The 22,297-nt window shown below is 39.6% G+C and overlaps 1 protein-coding gene across 4 annotated transcripts in view; it reads left to right on the top strand.

The window, feature by feature from the left end:
* The window catches only part of KIAA2012 (KIAA2012 ortholog), a 971,910-nt gene that overhangs the window by 98,350 nt on the left and 851,263 nt on the right, over positions 1-22,297 (top strand). For all 4 annotated transcript variants that reach the window (XM_044075102.1, XM_044075103.1, XM_044075104.1 and 1 more), the window contains exon 2: positions 19,170-19,472. In XM_044075102.1, the coding sequence (XP_043931037.1) occupies positions 19,170-19,472 (303 nt within the window). The remainder of the gene's footprint in view (positions 1-19,169; positions 19,473-22,297) is intronic.

Genomic DNA, 22,297 nt, shown 5'->3' with positions numbered 1-22,297 from the left:
ACCTGGGGACCCAAGTTGATAGCAATCTCTCATTTGACAACCACGTGGCCAAAGTGGTTAGAAAAACGTTTTATATAGCCCACCTAATCATGAAGGGATTCACATCTAGATCAGGGGAGGTCATCGTGCCTCTTTACTCATCCCTCATCAGGCCCATAATTGAGTACAATGCCCCTTTTGGGATGTACCTTACCAGACACCTGCAGCAACTGGAAAGACCCCAAAAGTACCTCACCAAGAGGATCAAGGAGCTCAAACAGATGCCATATGCTGCCCGGTTAAAGAAACTCCAGCTCTACTCAGTGGCATACCGCCTGTTCAGAGGCGATCTGTGCCTGACGTATAAAGCCATGTCCAACCCGGAATTAATGGACATGCTGCACCTCAGAAAATCCAAATCCCATTGAGCTACGCGCTCAAGAGACTTGAACCGCAGCACTGAAATAAATAGGACATGCTGGAGGGACAGATTCATAACCCAGAGGCTCCCTTCACTCTGGAATAAAATCCCAGTCCAGGTTAGGCAGAGTCCCTCATTGACTCTCTTCAAGAGGAATCTTGATGAGTGGATGGGAGATCGTAGGTTTACCCCGGGTATCACTTCTGTGTCACTGTTAGACAGAGGCACAGTATACTAACCTCGAAAAAGGGCATAGCAAAATAAATTTAAAATGGGTGGTGAAAGCCAAACACATTCTGGCTAGGCTTATAAATGCCCTAGGGCAGGTAGCCTAGTATGAACCTATGAACCTATGAACCTATGAACTCCACTTCATTAATTTTTTCTGACAGGTCTTGCAGCTGGAAAAGTGGGGGGCTCCCCCTCCCCCTTGCTCTATAGTTCCGGCACCCATGTTCCTCTGCACAAAGTCAGCTGTCTACAGAGTAGACCCTGGAAACTAATGGCTCATAAGTATTATTAGACTCATATGCAAAGCCATGGAAAGAATTCTCATGGAAATTATCAATAATGACATAGGAAACCTCCACACTCTGGACCCAACCCAGTTTGGTTTTGTCAAGGGCAGGTCATGCCTACTCAACCTGGTGTACTTCTTTGAGAAGGTTAGCAAAACAATAGACAAGGGAAAAATGGTTCACGTTGTGTACTTTGACCTGGCCACCACATTTGACACAATACCTTGCTCTGTTGTTAAGTGCAATGCCTCTTTTGATATGTACCGAGCCAGGCACATGCAACAATTAAAATGTCCACATAGATTCCTCACTAACAGAATACAGGACAAAAGTAACATGTCCTATGCATACCTCAAAGTCATATCCCTGTATTCTGCTTCCTACAGGCCTTTGAGGGGAGATCTATGCCTGGAATACAAGACATTGTCAAACCTCACCCTGATAGACATCCTGCATATCCACAAAACAAACAGCACCAGAATTTCCCATTCTGAAGACTTAAACTTTGCTGTAATATAAATAAGACCTGCTTGAGAAACAAGTATGTAGCCCAGAGACTACCCCTTCCTGGAAAAGGCTTCCCATCCATGTGAAACAGAGTTCCACCCTAACCTAATTCAAGTGTAACTTGGACAATTGGATGGGTAACAGGAAATTCAACCCTGATTTGGCACCTATGCCTATAATGGACACAGGGAGCCTGTAAATGGTTCATCTCCCAGGCTCCTGCTTGTAAATATTTCAACATGCAAACCCTTGCTTACACTTATCAAGGGTACCAGAAGCTGTCAGAGATTTGGGACACATGGTTAGGTTTAAAAAGGCCCCAGTATTCATTATCCTAGTACGTACTTATAAACCTATGAACCTATAAATGTATGAGTGATGACACTATCTTTCTATAAAACAGGATACTGGCATTTTGATTGTCTGGCAACAGTTGACATGAGAAAAGTGAGGGTGTTAAATTAATTTATAGTTTCTGTAACAAATCTAGTTTGTAGGGACTAGGGTTAAATTTTGAAGGTGTGTTTAGCTGACAAAGTCACATCAGGAAGGCTTTCCATAAAAGAAATGAAAAATGCAACCCTCTGAGTACATTGTTCAGGTATAGGCAGTGCTGAACCCACAGGGGTGCACCTGTGCTAAGAAGGAGATTCTTTTCACAACTAACCATATAATCTGAAAAGACCCAGGTGCCTCCTAAATCTGTTCAAATATCAGAACAAGACAGCCCCGTCTGTGGAACTTTTGTCACTTGAGAGCATTGAAAGTTTGATTTCACTTATTGCAAAAAAGCTTATATAAACCACTCACCCATTAGGATTTGTAAATGGTTCAGGACACGCCCCCCCCCCCCCCAAAAAAGTCCCCTGTCACTCCTGGGTTCAGACTAGATCCTTGCTCTGAAAACCATACTGCTTCTAGAAGTCACGTCCTCCTTATAGGATCATAGGAAGTTACAAGAATAACAGCCCTACAGCCTTTTTAAGTCTTGCCTTTCATGCCTGAGTTTTCCCAATTATCAGTGCCCAAAGTATAGAATAGCTTTGGTATATGCCTGTGCCTTAGGGAATTTCCAAACTGCTCCTGTCCATAAGGGACACAGATGACAAGCTAGGAGTGAATTTGCACTTTTCCATCCATTGTTCCAAATTGCATTTGAATAGGGTTAAAGAAGAACTCTGCTTCACATGAATTGGGAGTCTGTTCCAGAGAATGGGTAATCACTGAGACATATTCCTGTCCCTCCAACATGTTTTGTTTATGCCACAGATGAGGTTTAGATCTTTAGAGGTAATTCTAGTGTGGTTTGTTTTGCAAATGTGTAGCAGAAACATCAGGGCTGGATCAGAGAATGCCTTGTAGGTTAGACATAGATTATCTTCAGTAGTCTGTAGAAGACCAAGTAGAGGGACAGGACTTTGAGGTGATCCACATGGGCATGTTATGTACACCCTGCATTCTTTTAGTGAATAACCTCTGTGGCCTCAAATACCTGGTTAGGTATATGCCAAAGGGTGCATTGTACTTGATTATTGGTCTAATGAGGGCTGTCCTGAGGTACTTAGGAACAGGGTTCAAACCCCCTAAATAAATGCAGACATGAAGGCCTATACACCTTCTTAAGAAGGGGCTGTTTCAGCAGAGTCCGTAGTGTGAAACAAAATAGACAAAAATAGTATCTGATTGTGAAAAAGCAAATGTGCACAAAAAAAGAAATGGATTGTGAAAAAAGAGACTATATGTCTGAAATGTACAATTATGTCTGAAATGTGCAATTATGTCTGTTTTCTAGTATGACATATCTCCAGGCAGTTATACCTTGTTCGGTGCTCCCTCCATTCCTGACTGCATAGGGAGGGGGGCTTTATTGGTGTGACACAATGGAGTTGCACAGTGGAAAGTGGTGATTCCTCCCGTCATCAGCTGATGATGACTTGACCTAGCAAAAGAAGGCTTGATTTGCTGTATTGGCTGAAGAACCCTTATCTTCCCTGTCAATCTAACACTGATCCAACTGCAGCAAGAGAACGTAGTGGAATCTAGGATATCCAAAAACAAAGTTTAGCAAATGAAAAGATGCCCAATGCTGTGAATAAGAACACTTTAATTCCAAAAAATAGATAAAACAAATAAAAACAGGTAAGAGCTTTCACGATTGCTCGCTTCTTCAGTCCTTAACAAACAGTATGAAAAAAAGGTCTTTAAATACAAAAAGCTTCCAGTTAATTAAAAACAATTAAAATTGTTGGGTGTTAACACTTATCAGTGAACTAAGCCTCTCTTCTTTAGGAGAGGCTTTAAAGCAACAGCACTATTCAAACCAGGTGGCACATATGCTTTAAAGTTGACAATCCATTTTAACTCAGCAAGTTCAGTCTCATTACTCAAATCCCCTTCCCTTAAACTTTCATTTAATTTCTGTAGTACCAAGAACTTGAAGCTGTGACTCATACCAGCTTCAGATACGTTTCGCTAATGCATTTGTTAGTTTATTATTTCGTATATCACTCTGATGCTGCAGGATCCTGTCCTTAAACATACAATTTGTCTTCCCTATATAATATGAATCACATACATTACACTTAGCAATATAGACCAAATTTTTCGTACAACAATCTGCATAAACGGACAGATGCATAGGTTCCATACTTAATGGATGCATAATCAAGTGTGTAGACCATATAAAACTGCATGCCTTACAAGACCCACATGCATGAGTGCCCTTACGCTGGGAGGTGAGGTGCCTATATGGTTCAGTGTGTTTATAACAGAGTCGCTGTTTTAAGTTCTTGGTATTTTTAAAACAAAACTTAGGAACTGGTTCTATATGTTCACTGATAGAGGGATCAGTCATCAGGATGGAGCAATTTTTCTTTATAACTTCACAAACTTTATTAACCTCTGCTGAATAGGTCAAACAGACCCTGTTTACACCCTTGGTGCTGTTAGCCTCTGTGTCCCTCACTATACTTGAGGAGCTGTCAGAGAAGTAGGGTTTTAGTTTAACACCAGCCAATGTTTTCAGTTCTCTAATTTCCTTATCTAGCTCACTGCCCTTATAGCCCCTCTTCAATAGATCTGCCTTTAGCACTGTTAAAGCTTGCTCTAAAGAGTCAGCATTAGTATGCAATCTCATGCACCTAAGAACCTGATTTTTAACCACTTTCCTAGTAACATGGGATGGATGCATACTAGAACGATGTAAGATGTTATTTTTCCTGCTTGGTTTCCTGTACATTTTAGTGGACATGTTACCTAACATATTTTTGCTCACAGTAATGTGTAAAAAATCAGTAATGTCAACAGAGTAATGCAGAGAAAAAGACAAATAATTAGTTGAAGTCTCTAACATGTCCACAAAGGCTTGAACCTCATCCATAGTACCATCCCAGACAAAAAAGATGTCATCCACAAATCGCTTATAAAACATGACATGTGTTTTATATAGATCTTTGCTGAAGTCACATTCTAGCTCCCAACTGGCTAAAACTAAGTTTGCATAAGTGTTGGCAAATGCTGTGCCCATTGCTACCCCTACAACTTGTAGAAAGTATTCTGACTCAAAAAGAAACAAATTATTCTCTAAGATCAGATCTAGCAGGGCACAGATCATGCTAACCTTAAAGTTAGAGAAGCCACCTTCTTTAATCAAGAGTCACCTAACCCGCTCAATTCCATCCTCATTGGGTATCACAATAAACAGTGATTTCACAACTAGAGTAACAAATAACATTCTTTTGATGTTATTACTAGATCTACCCCTAGCCCAGTTGTATAAATGCTCTAGAAACTGTTTACTATCTCTCAAAACTGTATCAACTTTGTCCAATATGCCTCTCAGTTGTTTGTCAACATATATCGACATTGGGCCATCCCCTTCCTGAAACTATGGGGCGATAGGGAGGATCCTTGGTGTCTTTGTGCACTTTCGGCAATCCATAGATCTGTGGTATAGTGTGGTGCTCTACAGAGAAATAAGTGTAGAGAGAATAGTCAATATGCTCTGTCATTAGTAAGTCATACAAAAAGAAATTCAGCCTGTTATACCATTAGCTTGAAATATCTGCAATAACACATTGTATTATCATACAACATATCATGCATTTTGTCCTGATAGACAGACTTATCCAATACTACAACTCTATCTCCTTTGTCGGCTGGTCTAATAACTAGGTGCTCTGCTCTAACCAATTGATTCAGTGCTTCATGCTCATTAGGTGTTAGATTAAAAAAGCTTTTATTATTTTTGTCATTAAAGGACCTTCTTAAGTCATCCTCACATAACTTAACAAAAGACTCCATAGCTGGAGAGTTAACTGGTGTGAATGTGCTAGGTTTCTTAAAAGTGCTACAAACTCCAGTATCACTACCTGAAAAGATAGGTCTTCAACATAATATTCCTGGCAAACACTTTTAAGATCTAAAATCTTCTCCACAAGGCCCAGTTTCACTTCCGACTGCATGTCATAGGGGCTTTGGAGTAAGTCGGAGGGTCTGACTGCATCCTGCCTCTCCTTCTGCGAATCCTTGACCTCCCTATACATTTGTCCTACCTGATAGGTAGTGCTTTTTCCAAAAAAAAAAAACGCAGACTTCGAGTTAGTATTCTTATTAAGGACAGAGCTCTTGTCCAAGAAAATAGTAGGAATTTTACAGAGTCTAAACTCTTCGTATTAACCACATCTAGAGCACAGCCAGAATCACATAATACAGAATCATTAGATAGATATGCATCAGTACCATCGCTTACTACAGAATCATTAGATAGATGTACATCAGTACCGTCACTTACTATAGAATCATTAGATAGATGTACATCAGTACCGTCACTTACTACAGAATCATTAGATAGATGTACATCAGTACCGTCACTTACTACAGAATCATTAGATAGATGTACATCAGTACCATCGCTTACTACAGAATCATTAGATAGATGTACATCAGTATCGTCACTTACTACAGAATCATTAGATAGATGTACATCAGTACCATCACTTACTACAGAATCATTAGATAGATGTACATCAGTACCATCACATAATACAGAATCATTAGATAGATGTACATCAGTACCGTCACTTACTACAGAATCATTAGATAGATGTACATCAGTACCGTCACATAATACAGAATCATTAGATAGATGTACATCAGTACCGTCACATAATACAGAATCATTAGATAGATGTACATCAGTACCGTCACTTACTACAGAATCATTAGATAGATGTACATCAGTACCGTCACTTACTACAGAATCATTAGATAGATGTACATCAGTACCGTCACATAATACAGAATCATTAGATAGATGTACATCAGTACCGTCACATAATACAGAATCATTAGATAGATGTACATCAGTACCGTCACATAATACAGAATCATTAGATAGATGTACATCAGTACCGTCACTTACTACAGAATCATTAGATAGATGTGCATCCGTACCGTCACTTACTACAGAATCATTAGATAGATGTATATCAGTACCGTCGCTTACTACAGAATCATTAGATAGATGTACATCAGTACCATCGCTTACTACAGAATCATTAGATAGATGTACATCAGTACCATCACTTACTACAGAATCATTAGATAGATGTACATCAGTACCATCGCTTACTACAGAATCATTAGATAGATGAACATCAGTACTATCACATAATACAGAATCATTAGATAGATGTGCATCCGTACCGTCACTTACTACAGAATCATTAGATAGATGTACATCAGTACCGTCACATAATACAGAATCATTAGATAAATGTGCATCAGTACCGTCACATAATACAGAATCATTAGATAGATGTACATCAGTACCGTCACTTACTACAGAATCATTAGATAGATGTACATCAGTACCGTCGCTTGCTACAGAATCATTAGATAAATGTACATCAGTACCATCGCTTACTACAGAATCATTAGATAGATGTACATCAGTACCGTCGCTTACTACAGAATCATTAGATAGATGTACATCAGTACCGTCACTTACTACAGAATCATTAGATAGATGTACATCAGTACCGTCACATAATACAGAATCATTAGATAGATGTACATCAGTACCGTCACTTACTACAGAATCATTAGATAGATGTACATCAATACTGCTAATTACTACAGAATCATTAGATAGATGTACATCAGTACCGTCACTTACTACAGAATCATTAGATAGATGTACATCAGTACCGTCACATAATACAGAATCATTAGATAGATGTACATCAGTACCGTCACATAATACAGAATCATTAGATAGATGTACATCAGTACCGTCACATAATACAGAATCATTAGATAGATGTACATCAGTACCGTCACTTACTACAGAATCATTAGATAGATGTGCATCCATACCATCACTTACTACAGAATCATTAGATAGATGTGCATCCGTACCGTCACTTACTACAGAATCATTAGATAGATGTACATCAGTACCGTCACATAATACAGAATCATTAGATAAATGTGCATCAGTACCGTCACATAATACAGAATCATTAGATATATGTACATCAGTACCGTCACTTACTACAGAATCATTAGATAGATGTACATCAGTACCGTCACTTACTACAGAATCATTAGATAGATGTACATCAGTACCATCGCTTACTACAGAATCATTAGATAGATGTACATCAGTATCGTAAACACTACAGAATCATTAGATAGATGTACATCAGTACCGTCACATAATACAGAATCATTAGATAGATGTACATCAGTACCGTCACATAATACAGAATCATTAGATAGATGTACATCAGTACCGTCACATAATACAGAATCATTAGATAGATGTACATCAGTACCGTCACATAATACAGAATCATTAGATAGATGTACATCAGTACCGTCACTTACTACAGAATCATTAGATAGATGTACATCAGTACCGTCACTTACTACAGAATTATTAGATAGATGTACATCAGTACCGTCACTTACTACAGAATCATTAGATAGAAGTACATCAGTACCGTCGCTTACTACAGAATCATTAGATAGATGTACATCAGTACCATCGCTTACTACAGAATCATTAGATAGATGTACATCAGTATGGTAAACACTACAGAATCATTAGATAGATGTACATCAATACCATCCCTTACATCAATCACAGATAAAGAAACTATGTCTGAACTGCAGCTTGTAAACTAGTAGCAACAGACAGGCCCATACCTGTTCCTTCACTTACAGAGGCTAGAGATACATTAACAGATGAAAACTCATCAGGTTTGTCCTGATCTGAGTGAGCTTTAGGTACAGTACTATCCTTAGCCACAGCAAGCAGAGCATCAGGACTTACAGTTCTATTAGGTGAATGACCACCTATAGAGGTACAGTCAGAATGAGCAGTTCATTCGATGGCTGTAATAGTACCAGATACATCCAAAGGTTCATTCAGTGCCTTTAAATCCATTCACGACCTTTCTGTACTTACATGTTTAGTCGCAGGCGTTTTTGGTGGAGGTTGACATCACCTTTTCCCACAACAAGATTCTGAGCATTAACACAGTCTACAGCTCGTCATGCATAACCAACTACCCCATTAACGGCTCAAGGTGTCACACTTGTGGTACGTTGATCTAGCGATGACGTACTTCCTGTAAGGGCATTCGGCTAAGTATACCTCGGTCAGGAGAACACATCACCATCACGGAAGTCCGCAAAATCCCTGTGGAGCTTCTTAGTCTTCTTTTTCTCTAATTTTCTCTCATAAAGAGAGACATTAAGGAATAAGTCATCCAATAGCTGCTCAAGCTCCTCTTCTTTAAACGTGCTCATCAGATGGGAAGTCAAATCATTGATTTCTTGTAATAAGGTATCCTCTTCAGAGCAAAAATAATCATTAAGTAGTGCCATATAGTCCAGACTTAGTTGCAAGTTAAGAGTTTGCCACCTTTTAAGCAATTCAGGCAAACTATCACCATATGATGGCATTTTTAGTACCCATAGCCCTCTAGGGACTATCTGATGAAATATAGCTGCTTCAAAATGAAAGCGCTGCCAGAACAGACGCTTATGCTTATACCATGTTAGCTGAGGATCACCTCTTGGCTCTTGAAGAGCATAACTTGACGTTGTAAAAGAAGGCTTGATTTGCTGTATTGGCTGAAGAACCCTTATCTTCCCTGTCAATCTAACACTAATCCAAGATCATGAGAAGGACTCTACCCATGATAAACATCATCTATAACTTTCATATTTTTTCATGGTAAAACAGCCCTCAAGTTTATTTCTACTTTTCTTGCAAGCGGCTGGGTTAAAACGTGCCCCAGGTAGTAAAGACAACATCAGTGTGGATCTTGGCTGCAGGAACAATTTTTTTTTTTTTTTTGTATCTTGGGTATTGCACAAAAGAGCTTTTCAGGAATGTGCATTAGAACTGATATCCTAACAGTAGGTGTGCAGATGGTAGATATACCCCTTCAGTCAGTATAAAGCATTATGGCTTGTATCCAGTAGAATGCTGGTGCAGAACTGGGATATCAGGAATGAAAATCCCAGCAGTGACTCACAGTGCACACCAGTTATTAAGAATGGCAGTAGGCACCTGCATTTGAAGTAAAATAGCAACTTTAATAACTCACAAAATAGCAACATAGCAGAAAGGCACTTAAAGATGTCATCTCATATCTCTAACTACACAACTAGCACTCCAAATGCAATGCATTATGGGACTAATTAGTTCTTAAAGACACAGCACTGTATTACATATCTAGGTAATACATATAAGAAGCTGTACACACTTTTTATCATCAGTTATTTACTAGAGAGGGCCTTCAAGTCAAATCACCCAATTTTACTTTAGGTACACAGCAGCTTGTGTGGTACAGAGTTTTGCCAAGATGCCAAACTGAAATTATCAAGAAGTTTGTCCTTCTTCCAACTTACAGCTTTCAGACTAAACTGTAGTTTTCACTGTACTTTTGAATGTGGATTTTCTTTTGTAAACTATATAACTTTCATTATGTCTTTAATGTTTTCTGTGTCCTAAATGCTCTATACCATCCATTTCCTTGCAGATTTTGTCCATTCCATTGTGTTTTGGCTATTGCCAGTATCTTCATTAGATTTAGGAAACCCTCACCTGTAAGTACTCAGTCTAAATAGTACTGCTTAGGAAACAAAAAACGTAGATAGCAGCTCATTGAAAAATGGATAATCTGTGACAGTAACTGTGTCTGAAATAAGCCATAGTAGTAAACAAAACTGAAATGATACAGAGTAGTATTAGCTCTGTAGATGCTGGTGACCTGATATTGTTTGAGGAGTGTTCAAGTAGGAAGGACATTCCATTTCTACATACTATCATTCCCAACACCCAACGTACACACACAATCTTACACAAAGCACATACAAACCCAGAGACTATGCATCTTAACTGTTTCTGATTGTGCCTTAACATACTGATTTTCTTCTCATAAAAGTAGAGATCATTGTAGGCCCAAACCTATACATAGTTTTTATCAGCAGCACTGTTGTACTGCACATTACCCTTTCTTGAATACTTTACTGTACAAAGAATATATGGTTATGTTCGCTACAAATATATCCCATGATACAGGGGTCACCTTCCTTAGTGAGGCCTGTCAAATATTGCACAGAGCTTCCTGTCATGGCCTTACCATCAATTAGAATACAAAGCTGAGAAATGTTATTTAAGATTCATGAACACATGGAACATCTGTCTCCACACTAGAGCATCACTTCACTAAACATTATAAACAGTGCATGTTGTTAAGTATCTTGGTATATGCCTCGGCACAACACTGAATTTCTTATGTCATGTTAAAATGTTACTGACAAAGTCCTTCTAAGAATGTTTTCCAGAATATCAAGGTTCCTGACATTTTAAAGTAGGTATGTCCTTGGAATGGTGCATTTTTACTAAATTACAATTATGCTCTTCTGTTAAGTGCAATAAATCCTTGCAATGTAAATTATACTTAAAACAGCAAATGCAAGTTTCTGTCAAGCTTGCCAAGGAAGGCAAAAATGTGTCACAGTTGTCATTAGAACCAAACAGTGTTAACTTATAAAGTCCTTTTCTTGAGCAGCTGTCCTCACTTGAAAAGTTTTTTTTTATATTTTATTTATTTACACTTTGTTGACCAGGTTAATCCCATTAGGCCAATGGTAATTTTTTTCAGGGGAGACCCAAGGTGCTAGTCATACGTACTAGGGGAAATTTAGACAGGGCACTGGAGAACGTCTCCTTTTTTAGATGTGTCGTGGGATCTTTTGCATCCACTTGATCTAGAACCAGCTCAGGCAGATGGGGCCTTGGTTTAACATTTCATCCAAAGGAGACTTAAAATTTAACCTAGCTACAGAATCCAACCCCCTTCATCCAGTCCTTCTCATCTTACACTTAGCATCCCCCTTTCTCATATTGCAAACTTGCTTCAAAACTACCAAGTATAGAAAACTCCTGGAAGAACCTCATATTGATCAGGATCGAATGCAGGAATGGTTAAGGAGAGGTGAATTCAAACCAAAAGATAAGAGATTAATATTGGCTGCCCAAGATAATGGACTACGTATACGTTGGTTTACAAAGTCAATTGAGCATGTGGGAGAAACAGACAAATGTAGGTTTTGTAAAACAAAATTGAAAACAGTTGCACACCTTATTGATGACCAAGACACACTAATGGCAGAAGGACTGTATACTGAAATCGCTACACCCAGTGACTATGGTGTCTTGCATATGGAAAGATATAAAGTCATAAAATATCAGGATGTGCGGGCAGAAATGAGAGCAATGTGGAAGAAAGATACCCAGACAGTTCCAATAGTAGCAAGAGCAAAGAGTCTTATAAAGAAGAATCTACAATCGTATTTAGATATGTTACTGATACATGTAACTCCATACAAATTGCAGAAGGAGTCATTACTGGGCACATTGCAGGTGCTGCGAAGAGCACTTCTGGCTGACATAAAAGATTGAAACAATACTAATTTCATGAAATTTGATCATACTTTGACTTAGGAATGGGGTCCATTCCCATCATAGTATTAGAAACCCAAAAGATTTGGAGAAAATAAAAAAAGAGACTGTGTGTGTGTGTGTGTGTGTGTGTGTGTGTGTGTGTGTGTGTGTGTGTGTGTGTGTGTGTACATGCACATACCTACATGCACATATATGTGTATGTGTGTGTGTGTGTGTGTGTGTGTGTGTGTGTGTATATATATATATAAAATTATATATATATATATTTACTCAAAGTATATATATATATATATATATATATATATATATATATATATATACTCAAACAAAATCTGCTTTTACTGTATTTGTGTTTCTTCCTACTTTATTTTGCTTTTGCATCATCTTAAAAGTACTCAGTTGTATTTATTACTGCTTGGTGTAACTCATTCTAAGCCTTTTAGTTTAAGCACTTGGGCTTCAGACCAGTTGTTTTACATTAGTTAGGTTTGTGGCCTGCACTGTGGTGGCAGGACAGGTAGCTTACATCCTTCTACGTTGGGAACTGCTGATTGAGGGCTCAGTGTCTGTTATTCTAAAAGTGTATTAATTCTGGTTTAAGCACTTGGGCTTCAGGCCAGTTGTTTTACATTAAGAAGGTTTGTGGTCTGCACTGTAGTGGCAGAACAGGTAGCTTACATCCTTCTAAGTTTGGAACTGCTGATTGAGGGCTCAGTGTCTGTTATTCTAAAAGTGTATTAATTCTGGTTTAAGCACTTGGGCTCCAGGCCAGTTATTTTACATTAAAAGGGTTCGTGGTCTGCACTCTTGTGGGAGAAGAGGCTGGACTCTGCCCTTCTGAGCTGGGAATTTCTGGTTAAAGGCTTATAGTGCCTGCATATTTGAACTGCTTCTTACTGAAATTGGTACACCTTGTTTGCTGTAGCATAGACTAGATCCAGGCCTGCTGAATCTAGCTTTGTTTATATAACTTGAGCACTAATCCAGGCATTCTTTAAAGTATTCAATTGTATCTATTACTGCTTGGTAGTAACTTGATTAAAGTGTAGCTATCATTCTAAGTCTTTTGGATTAAGCACTTGGGCTTCAGACCAGTTGTTTTACAATAGGAAGATTTGTGGCCTGCACTGTGGTGGCAGGACAGGTAGCTTACATCCTTCTAAGTTGTGAACTGCTGATTGAGGGCTCAGTGTTTGTTATTCTAAAAGTGTATTAGTTCTGGTTTAAGCACTTGGGCTTCAGGCCAGTTATTTTACATTAAGAAGGTTCGTGGTCTGCACTCTTGTGGGAGGAAAGGCTGGACTCTGCCCTTCTGAGCTGGGAATTTCTGGTTAAAGGCTTATAGTGCCTGCATATTTGAACTGTTTCTTACTGAAATTGGTACACCTTGTTTGCTGCAGCATAGACTAGATCCAGGCCTGCTGAATCTAGCTTTATTTGTATGCTTGTTGTTTGTTTGCTTGTTATTTCCCTGAAAAGCTAATTCCACCTAAAATGCAGCTTTTCAGTGCTTCTGTGGATCCCTAGTGATATCTGCATTGCTTACTGTACTTATTTCCTTGTTTCACTTGAAAGTTACTGTTTGTCGTTTTTGCATTTAAGTTACCTGTAACACATTGCATTTAGGTTACCTGGCACTTGCTCACTAAAGCAATTATATAAGTCAGCACTAAAATATCAAAAGCGCTACACCCTCACAAATTCCCCTTGAGTACCTCGTTCCCCATTGGCCCTTTTTTTTCAATTATAAAGGAATTCCCAATACTATTCTAGCATGTCCAAAGGTCAGTTGTCAATCTCCTCTCCGGTCCAGCTGGTGAATCTGGGAATCTTGAAGCAATGTTACAACTGCCTCATGTACACAGACAACCCTCTCCTCCTCCCAACAAATTCCAACACATGTGAGAGATGCAACCATATAGCCATACTGGAGGCTAAGCTCTCTCAACTCAGTACTGGTGAAACCAGTCAGGAGGAAAAGGAAACCACACTCACTACAGTTCCAGTCTCACATAGACCTACCATGACAGCAAGCCAAACACATAAACACAGAAAAACATACTCGGAGGCTCTAAATAAAAACCTGCCTAAGCAGCAGAGACCTCCAAAGCAGACACCCAAGCAACCGCTACCCCAAAACAAAACACGTGCAACACATAGCTTACAAAGCCAGTGTGCCGAACAGTCACAGCCCTTAAGGCTAAACAACACACCTGATACACTTGTAATAGGTGAGCATATCGTCAGGCACACTGACGTCCTGCTCACCAGGCTGAACAAGGAGAAGGTCACGGTGAGCTGCCTGTCAGGCGCTAGCATCTGCCACATAACACAAGCACTCAGGTCACTCCAAGGCAAGTACAAATATGACTCAGTCATTGTCCATGCTGGTGTGAATGACCTGAGACGTACCTCCCTGGACTACAAGAAAAGAGACATAGAGGAGCTGTCTGAGCATGTAGCCCAGGCCGGTATGACCCTGACCTTGAGTAGCATCTTACCCTCACCAAGAATGATGCCACAATATGAAGACAAAATGATGAATTTCAACAATTGGCTTAAGTATTGGTGTCATTCAAAGGGGATCCAATGCCTGTCAGCCTGGGATGACATGCTCGACAAGCCACGATGCTTCGCTAGGGACGGCTTGCACCTGTCACCCCTGGGCTTTCGGATATTGGCAAAGGCTCTTGCTACCCCCATAGTGCCTTTTTAAGGCAAGGCTCAAAAGACAAACCCACCTCCATAGATATCACAAAGGATAAGAAACTAAGAGTAATGCTACTCAACGCCAGAAGTCTAAACCTCAAGATGCATGCACTCGAAACTCTCCTTAGCATGGAGAACATCGATATCTGTGCAGTAACAGAAACCTGATTCAAGGCTCCCGAGAGCACCCCAGCACTACCAGGTTATACCTCATACCATGCTTTTCGGCCCCAAAACTTGGACTGAACCACAAAAGGTGGGGGAGTATTAATATTCGTCAAAGATACCCACACCTCCAGGTTGGTGGCACAGCACGAAGCATCAGATACTATCCATGTGCAACTAACAGTGGGTAGAACTGCCTTCCAGTTTATAGGCTGCTACAGACCACCCTCCCAAACCCAGGAACCCCACTCGGCCTTCCTGAGAACACTGGAACATATGAAGGTCTCTCCAAACACCATTATATTGGGCGACTTCAACTACCCAAACATAGACTGGGAGCATTACTCTAGCTCCAACACCCTAGCCCAAAGGTTCCTGGAATTTATAAACTCAAATGCTATGGAACAACTTGTTACCACTCCCACAAGAGGGGAAAACATACTGGACCTGATCATTACCAACATGGGGACTCTATGCTCCAGACCAGAAGTGTATCCCCCACTGGTAAGATCAGACCATAAACTAATCTCACTGAATATTCACATCCCGCCTCCACCCCTGCCCTGAAAACCACAGTGAAAAACTTCTCTAAAGCAAATTTCACACTCCTCAAAACCAAGGTGGAATCCTTCAAAGCCCCCGGGCCTGTGGAAAATACGGCCCAGACCGCAGAATCCTTTATAAATGCATTCTATGAACACCTTCAGGAATGCATGGATCATGCAATCCCAAATAAAACCAAGACCCAATCCTCCAAAGGCAGACGTCCTGTCTGGTGGACCCCAGCCATAAACAAACTATACAATAGAAGGAGGAAGCTACTACATGATAGAGCAAAATCCCAAAAAGGGAAGGCATCTCTGATCAGTATTAGCAAAAAACTACGGGCACTTATAAAATCATCTAAGGCCAGCTTAGAGAGAAAAATTGCACAGGACACTAAGGATAATCACAAGGCTTTCTTTAGTTATGTTAGGAACCTGGGTGGGAATTCCCAGATATGCTCAGAATTAGTCCAAAATGACAAAAAATACACCAAACCCACAGGCATTGCCAACATCCTAGCTGACAGGTTCAGCAAACCCCCACCAAAGGGCAAATATCTATCCCAGCAGAGTGCTGCCCCTGACATCTCAGATGCTCAGGTAAGAGCTGCCCTCTCCAAAGCAAAAAACACAGCATCAATGGGACCAGACGGTGTCCCAGGCTGCGTCCTACATGAACTCCAAGAAGAGCTAAACCCAAACATAAAACTACTGTTCAATCTCAGCCTTACTACAGGATATGTACCCAAAGAGTGGCGTACAGCAACAGTGGTACCTCTCCACAAAAGTGGTGCCTCAACGGATCCTGGAAACTATCGCCCCATAAGCCTGACTAGCTTGGTCTGCAAAGCTATGGAAAGGATCATCATAGACCTCATAAATAAAGATATTGGGGACCTACAGACACTGGATCCTACCCAGTTTGGCTTTGTTAAGGGCAGATCCTTCCTCTTAAACCTGGTTGATTTCTTTGAAACAGTCACCAAGGCCATTGACGAGGGGGAGGTGGTCCACACAGCCTACCTGGACCTCGCAAAAGCCTTCGATACAATACCCCACTCAGGCATTATAGATAAGCTCACCAGCTTAAATATAAACCCCTATGTCACTAGATGGGTTGCAAACTGGCTCAAGGACAGAACCCACATGGTTAGAATTGCTGGAGCCATGTCAGACTCCAAACCAGTTACAAGTGGCATCCCACAAGGCTCAGTCCTGGCACCTCTCTTGTTCGGTATATATTTCTCGGAGGTACAGGCCAACACGGAAGGACTGTGGCTGACCAAGTTCACAGATGACTGCAAACTGGGTGCCATAATCGACCTTCCAGCCGACACAAGCATCCTCCAAAAGGGCCTCATTGAAACAGACAACTGGTGCCAGAGCCATGGCCTCAAACTAAATGCCAAAAAGTGTATAGTCATCCCCTTTGGCAAAAACAAAGTGCCCACAAATTACCACATAGGTGGTAATCCATTAAGTACAAAAGAAGTAATTAGGGACCTGGGGACCCAAGTTGATAGCAATCTCTCATTTGACAACCACGTGGCCAAAGTGGTTAGAAAAACATTTTATATAGCCTACCTAATCATGAAGGGATTCACATCTAGATCAGGGAAGGTCATCATGCCTCTTTACTCATCCCTCATCAGGCCCATAATTGAGTACAATGCCTCTTTTGGGATGTACCTTACCAGACACCTGCAGCAACTGGAAAGACCCCAAAAGTACCTCACCAAGAGGATCAAAGGGCTCAAACAGATGCCATATGCTGCCCGGTTAAAGAAATTTCAGCTCTACTCAGTGGCATACCGCCTGCTCAGAGGCGATCTGTGCCTGACGTATAAAGCCATGTCCAACCCGGAATTAATGGACATGCTGCACCCCAGAAAATCCAAATCCCATCAAGCTACGCGCTCAAGAGACTTGAACCTCAGCACTGAAATAAATAGGACATGCTGGAGGGACAGATTCATATCCCAGAGGCTCCCTTCACTCTGGAATAAAATCCCAGTCCAGGTTAGGCAGAGTCCCTGATTGACTCTCTTCAAGAGGAATCTTGATGAGTGGATGGGAGATCGTAGGTTTACCCCGGGTATCACTTCTGTGTCACTGTTAGACAGAGGCACAGTATACTAACCTCGAAAAAGGGCATAGCAAAATTAATTTAAAATGGGTGGCGAAAGCCAAACACACACTGGCTAGGCTTATAAATGCCCTAGGGCAGATAGCCTAGTATGAACCTATGAAACTATATACACACACACACACACACATCTCTCAAAATTCGATATAGATATATATAGTTTTTCTTTTACATTTTATGCATGATTAGGTGTATAATGCAAAACATTAATTATGATGTGCCATCATACCTCTCAAGTATGCCTCTTTATGAAGAACGTTCCTCATTCTGAGTCTTCTCCATGTTCCTGGCAGTTCCCCTTTAAAATGTCTGTAACTGTCACATATTCTGTGTTAAAAATAATTTTAACTGATATTGATAGTAAATAATATTGAATCGTATTGACTCATCAATATATAACTTTTTATAAGTATAAAGTAACACATTTTCATCATGAACTTTCTATAAATATAAAGTAACACATTTTCATCATGTGAGCTTCCTTGTTGATGTCCATATTTTGCCCATTTGTTCCACATTATGAGCAGTAGTGTTCCACATTCTGGAGTTTGATGGTTTAGCAGCATGCTCTAAGTATTTATTTATTATTATTTATTTATTTTTTTTTTTTGTTACAGTTGTGCTCAGTGGAAATTAAGTGAATTTTGAGAGGTAACCAGACAAATCAGTAAGCCTAACATTTGTTGGAAGTTATAAATGTGACTGATGTTACTGCACTGCCATCTGCTGTTTATGAGTAACATTGCAACAATACTGATGTGGGTAAGCATGAAGGGGAAGAGAACGTAAATAAAAGAACTTCAATAAGGCAGAATGATCTCCATATGTACAAATCAGTATCCCAGTGACAATTAATTTATTGTCCCCTTGTCTAGGGTTCAGAAATAAAATATCAATCTACTTGATAGGCTTGAGTTGCCTTACAGTTTAAGTGGATGGTTCCAGAAGGTTAAGTACCAGAGAACCTGGTGAAGGCTTAATTGTGTAGTGTGCAGCACACTGCAGAATGAAGTAGGGTATCACATCTTGTATGGCAACAGACCTTAATTCCTGTTGAAATTGCACTGTTATCCTTTATCAACTGCACTAAAGAATACTACAGGACTGGGTTTCATTCTATAAGATATGGTTATCTATATAGATGTCTTAGCTACTATTATCAACATATTATTTTATTTTTTTCTTTTAGGATTACTTTAACTGGAGAATCCACCACAATGTATTCTACACAGGAGATTCGTTTGGTACCTACAATCTCCCAAACAAAGAAAGTTGCTTGCATGAGGCATGGAATCCAGCTCTGGCAAAAACCTACAGCACCAAGAAAGGTCCACTTGTCCTGTATTCTGAGGACCTAGCTTTGTCATCCTGGCAAAAAGAAACAAAGGAATTTTTCTTGCAGCAGCATGGACAGCAAAAAACACACCCACAAGTGGAGCTACACACGCTGAAGGACTTGACAGGAGCTATTCTGGCATATGGGCAAAAGGAGGTTAGTAGCCAAGTGGCCTTTAACATCCATACTTTATGTATACGGACTTTGTATTAGGGTAGTACTGTTTTTTTCTGACTCATATACTGGAAAACTGAACAAACATCAGTTTCAGTATAAAAACTGCTATTGTTAAAATTACATAAGTATATAATTATAGTAGTGGGAGAATGAACAGATTGCAGTAATAAATATTGAGAGGGTGAATAAATTGCAAACAATAAATATCTATATCAACACAAAAAGTGCAAAAAAAGTCTGTCAAGCAAGTAAAATGGGACTGTGTAGTAATGTATGCACTGTAATAAAAATGCAGAATACAATGTATTTGTAAAGCTAATGTGGTATAGTGGTAACAATCAGACTGCACATATTACATGTCTGCACTCTGGAATACCCTTCCACAGCTTCAGTAACTTTTAAACTTACTTTATCCTCCTTCAAATGTTGTCAAAACTGTTCCTGTTAGCCAATTTAAAATATTAACTACTGCACTTCCGTCATTTATCAGTGCAGCTCCCAAACCATACTTAATAGCTACCATACCACTTTATATCTTGTTTGTTGCCTGCTTCTGTAACCCTGTCAGTAGAGTAGAAAGGGTTTTATGTTCTGATGGCACTGACATGTATTTCAGTTGTTATTCTAAGTTCTGCTAAGTCTAATGTAAATGCAAGGTTACCAGTTTCTGTTATGAAAATATAATTCCTTCTCTACACACTCATGCTTATAAACACTGTGCAATGTATAATTATTATATACAACTTCCTGCACTTTTAATGTGCTCTTCAAATTTACTGGATTTGAGTCTTTGTCTATGACCCACATTGTTAGTCTACTTTCCTAAATGAAAGTTAAAATTACATTGACATTAAAAAAAGAATATATGAAGAACAAAAGAAGCAGAAAGAGAAAATTAATGGCATGGAGGAACTGAGGAAGGCATACGCTCTGCACTGTACTCACAGAGAACTAAAGACACGGGAAGGATTAAGATAACATAGTTTGCAGTGCTTCTCAGGCTCAGTAAGGGCCCAGATTACATAAAACAGAAGCTGTAATGGTGCTTTCACATGCACATACTATTCTGCATTATACATGCTCTAACAAAATTGTACAGAATTTTTTTTTTTTTGCTGCTAGACTTTTGAGCAAGGCTGATGCTTGCACTACAGACTATAAACAATAATTTGTCAGAAGATCTAATAACCTGCACAACAAGGGTTAAGTGAAAAGCCATCTCTACAGGAAAATCTGTGAAGTTTCTGTAGCAGATTCTCTCTAACAGCCTATCTCTCCATTCTGCTAGCTGGAACTCAGGGGTGTCAACAGTGTTGTGTACTTTAAGGAACACAGGAACATGACTGTTAACTTTTAGAAAAAGTTTACAAACCTCATCCTACCTAATGTGCCACTTCTCTAGGGAGAAGACAGATGTACTGAGTCGTGCACAGTATATGCAGAGATGTTTAGGTAGCAACAGACTCGTGGGAATGGACAGGTGTCCATAAAATGGAAAATTAGTTTCAGCACAGCAGACTAGTCAGACCATACTGCGATGGTGGTGCTGCGGTAGCGTTGTCGCCTCACAGTTAGACGTTGCCCATTCGATTCTCAGTTAGAGCGTCTGCTGTGTGTCGACATGCATGAATGGGCGTTCCTTCATTTTAGGCCCGGCAAGGCAGCACGTAAAAATCTACTGCCAACCATTAGCGGACCGGAGTTCCACTGTGGCGACCCCTAACAGGGAAAAGCCGAAAGACACAAACAAACACTAGTCAGACCATACTTTTAATGGCTTTGGCAATATTCTGCTTGTCATTCTGAATGATTATGTAAAAATTAAGCTGGCACTGTAGTGTGTTCACCATGATAATCTGGTTTTGAATGATTGCATCGTTGAGATGATGCCAAAGAGAATCACTTTGAGTTGCCATGGTCTTCATGGTTTTTGTGGCAGCAAGGTAGAGCATTAATTTCTACTAACTTCAGTCCATTACAAAGTGTCCAAACCAGGCCAGAGCAGTTGCTGCAGATGACCCATATATTAATTTCATCAGCATCCATTGCAAGGGCATGACATAGTCACACATATTTAATGTTATAAAGAATATAATGGTCTCAAGATAAGCTTTTGAGGTATGCATCAGGTAACAGCCCCTGGTGCAGATACCTTATTTTCTTTTAGTTTCATGCACACATGCACACACTCACACATCATCTTGCTGTTGCATATATTCCAAATATGAAATGGAAAGGTACAATACACATTGTCATTCTCATTGTATAGTAAAACATTTTACTCAGATAAAACAACATAAAAACAAGCACTACTGTGAGCGTATTTAGCTGTATAGCTGTCCCACTTATACATTTTTATTCATACTTTTTGTTGCCATATATATGATCTGCCTGAAAATAACATTGCTACATTCCTTTCGGATCAATCAAGCTGATCAATGTTGTATGTAAGAAGAGTCATAAAGGAGATTATCCAAAATGACAGAGGGATCTGCATCTGATAAATGTGGAACACTATGGGTTTGTTAAGAAAACTCTGCCTTTTAAATCTTATGGCATTATTTAAAGAGGTAACAGCAGCACTTAATGAAAGACTGGCTGTTTATCTTTTCATGTTTGGATATTTAGCACTATCCCACATAAAGTAGTACTCATAAAAATGAAAAGTATTGCATGTCAATCCATGCATAATTCAATTAGCAAAACACTGGTTAAGCAATGGTCATGACCATGATGGTCTAGAAATAGAAAAGTACTAGTGAACTCACCATTAATGCCAGTAAATGTATATATATATATATATA

The sequence above is a fragment of the Protopterus annectens genome, chromosome 6.part0 (genome assembly GCF_019279795.1).
Source record: "Protopterus annectens isolate FY-2018-M chromosome 6.part0, PAN1.0, whole genome shotgun sequence".
Classification (NCBI taxonomy): Eukaryota; Metazoa; Chordata; order Ceratodontiformes; family Protopteridae; genus Protopterus; species Protopterus annectens.
The sequence above is the reverse complement of the archived record's forward strand: the minus strand, read 5'-3'. Positions and strand labels throughout refer to the sequence as shown.